This window comes from Arabidopsis thaliana, chromosome 5, assembly GCF_000001735.4.
Source record: "Arabidopsis thaliana chromosome 5, partial sequence".
NCBI lineage: Eukaryota > Viridiplantae > Streptophyta > Magnoliopsida > Brassicales > Brassicaceae > Arabidopsis > Arabidopsis thaliana.
In genome coordinates, this window is record NC_003076.8 from 6,904,450 (window position 1) to 6,915,596 (window position 11,147).

Sequence of the window (11,147 nt, forward strand, 5' to 3'; positions counted from 1 at the left end):
AAAAGTTATATGAAACTTTTGTGGGGTCCACGGTGGAGATATGGCGGTAACTCTTTGACAGCGAGTGTTGTAGGGAGCCTAAGTAGGTTATGATGACCTATAACTTAGGTAGTAGTTGTACAACGTAAAAAAAATTGAAGGCTGGAAGGTAGCTTTCTCATTCTTGATATTCTTTTAGCTGTAGATTTCTACAACCAAATAAGCCTTTTGTATGCTACTCTTAAAGAGTTCTGCACACCCACCACTTGCCCAGTTATGAAGGCTGGAAGGTAGCTTTCTCATTCTTGATATTCTCATCCATCAATTCAAATCCAAAGCTTCTTGATCGTAAAACAATATATAGTTGTATAGCACAGTATCGATCTTTCTCGGTCTTATTGTTTGCAGATATGAGTATCGATGGGCAGATGGAACTACTATGGTTTCAGCCCCTGAATATGTTGAGCTTCTCATGAATTGGATTGAAACTCAGATAGATAACGAACACATCTTTCCGAAAAAGACTGGTATTTGTGAAGATAATTCATAGTTTTAAACATGATCATGAAGTTGGTTTTTAGTTTGTAACACTTGTTTCTTTCTTTCCCATTCAGGAGAACCATTCCCTCCAAACTTTGAGGATTTCGTGAAGCGGATTTTGAGAAAGTTGTTTCGTGTCTATGCACACATCTATCATTCTCACTTTCCTAAGATTGTCACTCTCAATGAACAAGCTCATCTCAACACTTGCTTCCACCGTTACCTTCTCTTCGTATCTGTGAGTTGATTAATCTTTCTCTAAATCATGATGAGTACTTAGGACTGTTCTCATATAGCGGATGGTAAAAGTTTGTATATTTAACGATGATGCACGATTTTGGCAACATGCAGGAGTTCCAGTTGGTTGATAAAGAAGAAATGGTTCCTATTCAAAAGCTCGTGGAAACTATTTTGAAACCATAGAAAACTCTTCGTGTTTTCAGGGGGAAAAGGGATTTTCATATATCCACTAATAACATCCTGATGAAGTTTATGATATATGTAATAATGACTTTGGCTTTTACAAAATGACTTTGGCTTCTATAATAGGTTGATCTTGTGAGGTTTCAATCAATAAACAAGATCAGCATCAAATACCAACAGAACCGCTCTTTAACTTCATTGTACAGAAACAACAGGCTATTTTTTTTCCCCTCTTCGTTGGCTAGTCATTGTTAATCACAAAACCAAGGGATGTCTTGGTGTTGTGTAGAAGTGGTTAAGTAAAAATGAGTATAGACTCAAATTCACTTCCAAAGCTCTAGGTGTTAGTTTTTTTGAGCATTAGATATCAATCAATTTAATCTCGGGTTATCTCCTATTAGCAAGCATGGATTCACTGTTAAGTTAGATGCGGATAAGCATGTCCTTAGCAAAAATGGGACAACAACAGAGTGCTCTGCTCTTATGCTTTTTTATTATCATTGAGGAAAATGCTAATTACATCTGTGCATGTAATCAAAATTTGATTAAAGAGTGATAATGATGTTGCTCTACCTTTCCAAATCACTTCACATTCGTTGATGAAAAAACACTAAAAACAAAGTCTAATCTCAAATGCACACACAAGGAACAGAGAACTCTGTAAATATGACTATTTGATCATACACTACCAAACCCACATCGGATGCACAAAAAGACTCAAATTTTACATTAAGAATCGAAAAAGTCTCACAAATGTTACATTTAATTTTCTTGGGAAAAAAACAAAAATCCAGAAATTTTCCTGGAACAGAGAGAGTCCAAAAGAGGCAAAAAAATATATTAAATCGGTCATCACTAAAGGCTAAAAGCATCGTTGTCAACAAAAACCATATATCTAAAGGAGCACAAAAATAAAATAAAAATAAAGAGTATTTGATGAATAGAATTTGATTCAAAAGCAAACGATTATGATTAAGAAAGCAGAATCTTGAAGCCCAAGGCAACAACAAGACTCAGATTGAACTCAAGAAAAGAAAATCGGACCTTCGAAACAAAAGCAGATTGTGCAAGTGAAATGGAGACCAAGAGCATATAATCTACTATTCCATGATTCAATAAATATGTAGAGAAAAAGGACGGAGAGTTCGATACCAAACTAGTTATTTCAAAATCTTGTTGGCCACTGTGAAGATAAAATATTGAATAAAGATTGAGAAAATGTCGGAAAAACATCAATTTTTAAATTTGGGACGAAAAGACTTTGAATTTTCAAAATGTCATTTAAGTCATAAAGTTATTTTTGATTCTTTGATAAGTTTTGTTAACTGGATCATTTCAGACATGCAGTGAAATTTCCATAAACAGAGTTAACTTTTCGTTAGAAATTTCTGTTAAATCAAACGATGTCGTTTATGAGCTTATAACAAAAGGACGTCGGTTTAGATAGACGGCTGTGATTTGTTATATTTTATCTGTTTAGATAGATTTTCCAACACAAGAAAACTCTTTGACAGCTGAGTGTTGCAGAGAGTAAGTAGGTTTAGGATCCTATCCTTCAATATAAAAGATAACTTTAAGTAGTAGTAGTACAGTGAACAAAAAAAAGTAGTAGTAGTACAGTGAACAAAAAAATTGGTCACAAAGCCGGATAGGTGTAAGAAGTAAAGGTTTTCATCTGCAAAAGAAATTGAGGTATTACAATCATCTCACTCATATCATGCATCGTTTTCGTTACAAATCAAAATTATTGTTTCTGACAGTGTAATCTAGTGGCATATCTAAAAATTATATTTTAAATGACGAAGTGCATCTGAAGTATTATATAATTCCAAATCATCTACGTTTTTACTGTTTATTGAGATTTGTTTCGCTTTGCTTCGAATCTCGTTTTATTGGAGGCGATACTAAATTCGTATAACGAAATCACCAACCTTTTCACAGTTTTAAATTAGTTTTTAATATAAAAATTGAGAGATAAGTGTTATTTCTCTTTTTCTTTTACGTAGATATGCCAGTAAGTTTGAATCTAAATCGCTTCACACTCAACTGGTTCATTGCTTCGAACCTTCTTTTCATTGGAGGCAATACTCAATTCTTATAATTAAACCACCAACTTTTTCATAATTTTCAATTCGATTTTCTTTGATAAAGTTTTGACAGATAAGTGTCATTTTATTTTCCTTTTAATTACCTAGATCTGCATGTAGTGTGAATCTAAAACTCACACTCAATTGGTTCATTGCTCCAGTGAAAAATTGGCTGGAGAGTGATGGACCACAAACCTTTCATGTGGTACTCTTACCAATCCATAAACACACTAATACCCAATAACAACAAAACTTTGCAAATAAAGATAATACCAAAAAAACAGATACCATTATATATTACTTCAAAAGGAAATGGAAAAATTTCATACTATATAATAAATTCATGTTGTATTTATCTCTATGTAAAAACAAAAAACTTAATAAGAATAAGTAAATACATGTAACATCTTTTTTTGGTCAGATATAAGCTTACCTATACATTTTTCTTTGTAAAAGCTACACAACTTTGCTAATCAATAATATTTTGTCCACAATCTTATTTTTTTCTACTAATAATTACATTATATTTTTCTCTTTCCAAAATACCTAAAAGTGATATATCTCTAACTATTGTTTATATGAAAAGTTTAGGTTCTTGAGAAAGAAAGAAATCCATTAATTTTTTTATATATCAATTAGTCTTTTCCTAGAAATCAAGTATGGGAATCCACCTTCTTTATACCGAAACAAAAAATAAGTTTAAGGAAAAACTTGAAAAAGTGAAACATTTTCTTTTGTTTAGAACAATTTCTTTCCATAAACATAAACGCCTTATATGACTATTTTGTGAGCTTGCACCTTTTTTATTATTATATATATTATATATAAAGTCAGTGTTCAAAATATTCTATGAATTGGTCATGTGTATGTATGTGGGTATTATGATAAACCAATAAACTACATGAAGAAGTATTTCGATCAATTACACCAAAAATTTGAAAACCTTAGAGCTAATAATGATTTGTTTTATTTTTGAAATTTAAATTGTATACTATTTATTGGTAACGTCTTCGCGTTGGACTTAAGAAAAAATGTTAGTAAAAAATGCAATCGCCTGGTAGAAGATTTTTAAACATATAATCCAGACGTTGATTCTTTGATTTTAGGTTGATCAAGCTTCGGTTATTTCTGCAAGTTTTCGTCCTCTGCCTCACTCTCTCTCCAGACATGGGTGGTTTTTTGGTTTTAAACAGCAGGTATCTTCCAAAGTTTCAATACATTTCTTTTTCATTCTCTCTGTTTTTGTATTAGTAAACTTTGTAATGTATTTTAGGTCTCAAGTTTACAGTTTGTATTGCTTGTTGATGGGGCAAAGTCCAAATCCTGATAATCCCTAAAACTTAGCTTCTCCTTACTCTTGTGTTGTGTTTTACATTCAAACTACAACATGATGGATGATCATATTTTTTGTCTTACAGTAACAATGTTGTGAGGACAGTTCCATCAAAGAAGAGGAAACATCCTGAATATAAGAGCAAGGTTAGTAGTATGGTTTAAATTATGACTCTGTGATCACATTTTTAAAAATTGTACGTAAAATTCTAATAAAACTTATAGGGATCTCAGATTCGCGAGCTTATCTCAGGGATTAGGAGTGACAATCTCAGAGAAGCTGTGAGACTACCTCAAGGTGTAGACATTAACGAGTGGTTCGCCATGAACAGTTAAGACACAATCATTATCATCCATAGTTACTTTTTCCAAACTCGAGTGTTTCTTCTAAATTTGTTCTCGTGTCTTGTCTTTTAGCTGTAGATTTCTTCAACCAAATAAGCCTTTTGTATGCTACTCTTGAAGAGTTCTGCACACAGACCACTTGTCCAGTTATGAATGCTGGAAGGTAACTTTCTCACTTTTGATATTCTCATCCATATCAATTCAAATCCAAAGCTTCTTGATCGTAAAACAATAGTTGTAGCATAGTATCGATCTTTCTCGGTCTTATTGTTTTGCAGATATGAGTATAGATGGGCAGATGGAACTACTATAACTAAGCCAAAAACGGTTTCAGCCCCTAAATATGTTGAGTATCTCATTGATTGGGTTGAAACTGAGATCGATAACGAAGCCATCTTCCCGAAAAACCCTGGTATATGTGAAGCTGATACGTAGTTTTAAACATCATTAGGTTGGTTTTAATTTGTAACACGTGTTTCTTTCTTTCTTATTCAGGAGAACCATTCCCTCCAAACTTTGAGGATTTCGTGAAGCGGATTTTGAGAAAGTTGTTTCGTGTCTATGCACACATCTATTATTCTCACTTTCATGAGATTGTGGCTCTCAACGAACAAGCTCATCTCAACACTTGTTTCAAGCATTTTCTTCTATTCGTATCTGTGAGTTGATGAATCTTCCATGGAATCATTTTGTGTTCTTAGGAATGTTCTCATATAGCTGATGGTAAGAGTTTGTATATTTAACGACGATTTTTCGGAACATGCAGGAGTTCCAGTTGGTTGATAAAGAAAAAGAGATGGCTCCTATTAAAAGTCTAGTGGAAACTATGTTGGACCAATAGAAAACTCTTCATGTTTTCAGGGGGAAAGGGATTTTCATATATCCCACCAATAACATCCAGAAGAAGTTTATGATTTATGTAATAATGACTTTGCCTTTTACAAAGCGAGTTGATGTAATGCAAACTATTATTGATCTTGTGAGGTTTCATTCATTAAATAGGACCAGACCATAGCCAAATTATGTCTTTAATGATGCCAAAAGGCTGTGTTTTGGAACCAGCAGAACCTCTTTTTAACTTCATTGTTCAGAAACTACAGGCTATTTTTTCTCTTCTCGTAGCTAGAAATTTGCAGAGCATAATTTTGCTAAAAGTCCTCTGATATATCATGTGAGGTCTTGCGAGAATTCAAGAGAATTAATATCAAGGCAGGTGGTGTTTGATACAACAAACTATGGATATGGATATGGGGAGGTCAATATGATGTCTATCATACCAGAAATCAATGATGATGCTTGGAGTGTTATGGAGTCAAGTTGGGAAGATCTTAAAAAGTGGAAAATGAAAGGAACTCAGTAGTCAAACCAAAAACTAAGTGAACTAATGATGTGAAGAGACTCTCAGAATTCATTTCCAAAGCTGTAAGTGCATATAAATAACTAAAACAACATCTATCCTGAAATAACATATAAATAACATCAAAATAACTCCTTAGGTAAAGACTGCATCAAACACACCTATGCCATTTTATGATGGACTGCCTTCTTCACGACTGAGTAAGAAGCTGAGACTTGGTTTCTCGTGGATCAATTGAGAAAGCTCAATGTCATTTACATCACTTGCTGCATTGATTTTGATAAATCCTCCACCGCGAATGGGATGCTGTGTTTTGATTCATTGCCTAGCGTTAGTTACGGAAGCTTATTAAAGAGATTTGACCACTAAATTTTTAGATTACCTCGAGTCCTCGGCCAAAAGGGACGAACCGGCATGGTTCGAGTCCACCATGACTTTACTATTTTGTTAATTTTCTAACGGATCCTCAAACTTACATTGTTTGCTTTCATTATATTTAGGTAACTTCTCAGGCTTCCCACAATACGTTGCCAATGAACAATCCGTTCTTTTGGGTTTGAGAATGGCCATGGTGCCTGTATCATGTAAACATGTCTTATACACTATATTGACAAGTAAATGACATCTAACCTAAATGAATCAGCGGATCTATAAATCGATAAACACAGACGTAATAAAGAAGACATTACCTGTTTACAATACTCAAGGTGAGGAAGGATCTCTTTCTTTAGATTATCTCTCATCATTCCATAAATCTTCTGGAGGAAATCAATAAGCTGCTTCTTGAAAAGCATTGCAGGGCACTTTGGTACGACTTGGCTTTGTCTATCCAGATAAGAGACTAGAACACCACTCATCAATCCCTATTTGGATTGTAAAGAAGACACAACATTATACAGGAATTGAAGCAAATAAATGTTAAGGAAGATAATATTTTTATATAAATTAGATTTGCAGCTTCTTACTTTGGACGATAGCATTGTAGAGCTTCTGAATGTGCGTTGCAGTACGCAAACTAACATGGCTGAATTAGATAACCAATACGCCAAAACCTCGTTATTATCTGAAACCTTGTAACTATCTGAAACCTGTAATGGAAGAAAACAGTTTTCATATTGATATTCAAAAACTTTTCAAAGTTTAGGTTTTTTAGAACATGTTGATTTAGTTGATAAATGTTTATGAACAATGAAGCAAGAAAGAATCAGCTTACTTCAATGGCGGAGGCTATTATTTTCACGATACGGTCAAAGATGTTGGTTCTTTCGACTTCAAAAGATCTCCAGTGAAGGAGACATTTGTAAATGACACATGCAGCAACAGGCTTGCCTCCATCATATCCAAGGTTTTGTGAGATGCACTTCACTAGTACTTCCTGGCTTTCCTGATTGACACCAAGCCAAAATTACATGAATAAATAAGTCTTTTTTTATTGACCTGGGTGATGACATAGTGACGATACTAGCACAGAGCACTAGGTTAGTTGATTACCGATTCACAAAGCTGATCTACTCTTCTTGTCACATTTTCAAGTTTTGTGGTCAGTTCCAAATTTCTAGCCTCTGCCAGGGACAAAGCTTTTCTCAAGTCTTCTGCTGCTTGTTGTTCAGACTGGAGCGAAGCCTGTAATGAAAAATGTTTTAAACTAACATATCCACTTCACAAATGGTGACATAGCGACGATACTAGCACAAAGCACTAGGTTAGATGATTACCGATTCACAAAGCTGATCTACTCTTCTTGTCACATTTTCAAGATTTGTGGCCAGCTCCGAATTTCGAGCCTCTGCCTCTGAGAAAGCATTTCTCAAGTCTTCTGCTGCTTGTCGTTCAGACTGAAGCGAAGCCTGAAATAAAAATATGATTTAAACAAACACATCCACTTCACAATATAAGTGGCCTAATCAACGTATATCTACTAACTTTTGATAGTGAATATATAAAAGGATGATCTCATAAGTTAAAAACAGATACCTTTAGAGCTTCCACCTCTGATGTTAATGAATTGAATTTTTCAGTATCCTCAGAATTCTCCTTAATGACTTGAGGAGCTTCTTCAATAGCTTTCCTTGCAGTCTCCTGTTCTCTAATCACATCAGCTTTTGCTTCTTCAGCTAGCAAGCACATTGCGTGCAAAGCCTCCTGTAGTTTTGCATATTCAAAAGCAACAACTTTTGCAAACGATTCAGGGTCTCTTAATGTATAAGTTGGGTACAAGAATGACAGACACTAATGAAGAGGGTTCTATGATAATGACCTGAAGAATCCTAGTAACAGCCTCAGTAAAAGGTTCCAAGTCCTGTGACATTTATAGACGATACCCAAATTGAAGAAACAATGAACAAACATGATTTCTTGTATACATATAATCATATGTAACAGAAATTGAGAAAACGAATTGATTCATAAGTTGAGCAAACGAAAGACGCTGCCGTGTTCATAAATGATCTGGAACATGTTGAGAGAGTACACATAAACATGTTGAAATAGTACATACATTATTCTAAAAATGATGAAACAGAACAACAATGAAGCAAGAAACAACCAACTTCAAATTTTAACAAAAGAAAAAGAAAAGAAAAGAAAAAGCAATCAACTTCAAATCCATATGTACCATCATCTTCAAATCAGAGCCACCCGCTAAGAAACGGCTTGAACAAGACGAGATTCACCAGTGAAAGGAGTTCGAAATTGAGAATCTACTACGAAACAAGCTACACGAAACCAGTCGGAGGATTACAAAATCGCCGATTTGGGGAGGGACTAAGTTGGGATATTCTTCGCTTGAAGTGCTCGTGAGTGACTGAGTAGGCTTAGTATTGGGCTTTGGTATTTGGGCTTTAAAGTTTTGGTCTACATAAAGGGTTTAACGATGATAACAATTAGGTCCCTTAGTTTTTTTTATTGGTTTTTAGTTTTTGGTTTTTGATTTTTGTAGTTTTTGATTTTTGTTGTAGATTTTAGTTTTTGCAAAATCATGAATGGAAATTTGTTTAATTTATAGTTTTCTACATATTAATTTTAAATGTTTATAGTTTTCTACATATTAATTTTAAATGTTTTTAAATTGTGTATTTTTTATATATATTTTGTGTTTAAAATAAAAATTAGTTAAAACTTCACAGAATAATGTTTTAGTTTTAGATGAAAATCTATGGAATAGGGTTTTACGTTTTTTTTGGATAGGCTAATAAGATTTTATGTTTGGATGAATTGGTAAATGGTAAAAATAGCATAATTAAATAATAATAGTAAATTAAAAAATAAATGTTACGTAAGTTTAATGTTCCAATATAAGACACTTTAAACGTAAGTTTAGACAATATAGGCACTTTCCAAGTTAGAAGCACTTTTCCTTCTTTTTGAAGGAAAACTTGACTTTTATACCCCTTAACTAAACAATCGAAAACAATAATTAAATATATATCTTAACCAAACAATTAAAAAAATAAAAGAATTTAGATACGTAGTTATTAATATAGACCATTAGATTGAAAAATAAAAATTAAGATCTATGAGATTAAAGACAATAAATGGATTAATTTTTTGATGTTATATATCTGATTAGAAAAAGGTATTTCTCTTCGTCTCTAGAACTAAATCTCTCTCTCTAAAAAAACAATTGTTTCTCCGTTTCTCCTTCCTGAAGATCGTTTTTTCATATATCCATAGTAGTTTAAAAACGAAGCAGAGAGATGTTGAAAATCGTTTCTCATGGAATTAATCGATTATTCTCTGTGAAGTTCTTTAATCCACACAACTTTCCTCATGAACATGATAATAGTAGTAAATGGAGGTTTTTCCTATGGTTACTCTAGACGAAGGAGGATCTCCTTGTGTTGGACAGGTTTGTGATTTCTTTCCATGGATTAAAAAAATTTGATTGTTTGTTTATGATGAACGATTCTTTGGCTACGGAAGAGTGTCATGGAGTTCTGGCGAATTCTTTGGCTATGTTTGGTGATTTCGTTTTTAATCAAGTTGGGAACCAATAGGAAACAACTAAGCATACAACATAGATTAGAAGAGATATCAAGATGGATCTAATTTAAGTAAGATTTGGCGACTAATTCTAGATGATTAGGGTTATTTGTGATTTATTACAAGGCATTTGTGTTCTCATTGATTTGGCGAGTAATTCTGTATAACTAGGGTTATTTGTGTTTTCTTAAAAAGAATTTGTGTTCTTGTTGAAATCTTGTTCATTGGAATTATTTGTGTTTGGTAAATCTTCATTGGTGGCTAAGGATGTGTTTGTAGCTCTTACGGCGTTTGTTATTGGTGATGTCCATTATGGATGGCAAATTATGGATGGCACATTATGGATGATGAATCATGGATGACATATTATGGATGACGCATCATGGATTGTATATTATGGATTGATATGGTGAGATTTGTAAATCTTTTGGTCTTACATGTTAAGAGTAAAAGATGAAGAATTGGAGAAGCATGTCTAACATCCTAAAAACAAGCTATATGCGGTTGATTTGCTACAAATAAATTTTTGGTATCCATAATAACAAGTCCATTTAAATATATCCATTCAGAAACCTTTCTACTGATCCGTATCCATTCTATATACCATGTCAATAATAATAGGAGATTCGATTAACCGTGTTTTGTAAAGAAACCAAAGTTCCATGTCCATAAGGTTTTGAAGGTGGAGGTCTCTGCAAACTGAAAAAAAAATCAACAAACAATTTTTTGGTGTCCATAATAACGAATCCATTTCAATATATCCATTCGGAAACCTTTTTACTGATCTATATCCATTTTATATAACATGTCCATGATAACAGGAGATTCGATTAACTGAAATCTCGATGCTACGTAGATGAAACGAGTTTGACACATGAGAGAGAGCAAAAATCAAATCAAGCCGCCATTGTTGAAGAAGAAGAAGTTTCTTCTCATTTTTTACAAAGATGAAGAGAGAGAGAGAGGTGAAGAGAGAGAGAGAGAGATGAAGAGAGAGAGAGAGAGAAAGAGAGAGATGAAGAGAGAGAGAGAGAAAAAGAGAAAACGTGGGTTAAGAGAATATTTTAGTTAAGAGGGTATTTTAGTAAAATAACATAAAAAAA

The 11,147-nt window shown here is 33.4% G+C and overlaps 5 protein-coding genes across 16 annotated transcripts; 4 read left to right on the top strand and 1 right to left on the bottom strand.

Moving 5' to 3' along the window:
• Positions 1–222: 222 nt before the first annotated feature.
• AT5G20430 (Mob1/phocein family protein) lies at positions 223–1,057 on the top strand. Its single transcript, NM_122050.2, has 4 exons — positions 223–269; positions 388–506; positions 594–757; positions 871–1,057. Exons 1-4 carry the CDS (start codon positions 256–258, stop codon positions 940–942), a joined length of 369 nt encoding a protein of 122 aa, NP_197543.1. The 5' UTR covers positions 223–255; the 3' UTR covers positions 943–1,057.
• A 3,099-nt stretch (positions 1,058–4,156) lies between these two features.
• On the top strand, positions 4,157–5,547 carry AT5G20440 (Mob1/phocein family protein; the record flags this gene model as incomplete). Its single annotated transcript, NM_122051.5, has 7 exons — positions 4,157–4,225; positions 4,448–4,508; positions 4,596–4,692; positions 4,779–4,869; positions 4,985–5,118; positions 5,202–5,365; positions 5,473–5,547. The coding sequence occupies exons 1-7, from the start codon at positions 4,197–4,199 to the stop codon at positions 5,545–5,547; spliced, it is 651 nt and encodes a 216-aa protein (NP_197544.3). The 5' UTR covers positions 4,157–4,196.
• Positions 5,548–5,967: 420 nt separating this feature from the next.
• On the top strand, positions 5,968–6,066 carry AT5G20447 (uncharacterized protein; the record flags this gene model as incomplete). The annotated part of the gene is made up of 1 exon (NM_001125784.1): positions 5,968–6,066. The coding sequence occupies one exon, from the start codon at positions 5,968–5,970 to the stop codon at positions 6,064–6,066; it is 99 nt and encodes a 32-aa protein (NP_001119256.1).
• AT5G20450 (myosin) lies at positions 6,037–8,874 on the bottom strand. Of its 12 annotated transcripts, NM_001343664.1 has the most exons (10): positions 8,678–8,871; positions 8,321–8,362; positions 8,038–8,205; positions 7,779–7,910; positions 7,555–7,686; positions 7,277–7,447; positions 7,029–7,151; positions 6,753–6,926; positions 6,446–6,638; positions 6,037–6,369 (listed from the first exon to the last, which is right to left on the bottom strand). In NM_001343664.1, the coding sequence occupies exons 1-9, from the start codon at positions 8,681–8,683 to the stop codon at positions 6,519–6,521; spliced, it is 1,068 nt and encodes a 355-aa protein (NP_001330934.1). In that variant the 5' UTR covers positions 8,684–8,871; the 3' UTR covers positions 6,037–6,369; positions 6,446–6,518. The 12 variants fall into 12 exon arrangements, with proteins under 12 accessions (NP_001330934.1, NP_001330935.1, NP_001330937.1 ...); NM_001343665.1 differs by having other exon boundaries at positions 6,052–6,369; positions 8,321–8,874; NM_001343668.1 differs by lacking the exon at positions 7,555–7,686 and having other exon boundaries at positions 6,070–6,369; positions 8,678–8,864.
• A 979-nt stretch (positions 8,875–9,853) lies between these two features.
• On the top strand, positions 9,854–10,406 carry AT5G20460 (uncharacterized protein; the record flags this gene model as incomplete). Its single annotated transcript, NM_122053.1, has 2 exons — positions 9,854–9,910; positions 10,311–10,406. 2 exons carry the CDS (start codon positions 9,854–9,856, stop codon positions 10,404–10,406), a joined length of 153 nt encoding a protein of 50 aa, NP_197546.1.
• Between the last annotated feature and the right edge of the window lie 741 nt (positions 10,407–11,147).

What these genes read in the sequence shown, in the direction of transcription:
- AT5G20430 (NM_122050.2), top strand. An exon ending in CATCTTTCCGAAAAAGACTG is followed by an intron (nt 507 to 593) that starts GTATTTGTGAAG and finishes TTTCCCATTCAG; the next exon opens with GAGAACCATTCCCTCCAAAC. An exon ending in GTTACCTTCTCTTCGTATCT is followed by an intron (nt 758 to 870) that starts GTGAGTTGATTA and finishes GGCAACATGCAG; the next exon opens with GAGTTCCAGTTGGTTGATAA.
- AT5G20450 (NM_001343660.1), bottom strand. Translation starts at nt 8,190, where the DNA reads ATGTGCTTGCTAGCTGAAGAAGCAAAAGCTGATGTGATTAGAGAACAG. An exon ending in TAGATCAGCTTTGTGAATCG is followed by an intron (nt 7,687 to 7,778) that starts GTAATCATCTAA and finishes TTTTCATTACAG; the next exon opens with GCTTCGCTCCAGTCTGAACA. An exon ending in CTACAATGCTATCGTCCAAA is followed by an intron (nt 6,927 to 7,028) that starts GTAAGAAGCTGC and finishes CAATCCAAATAG; the next exon opens with GGATTGATGAGTGGTGTTCT.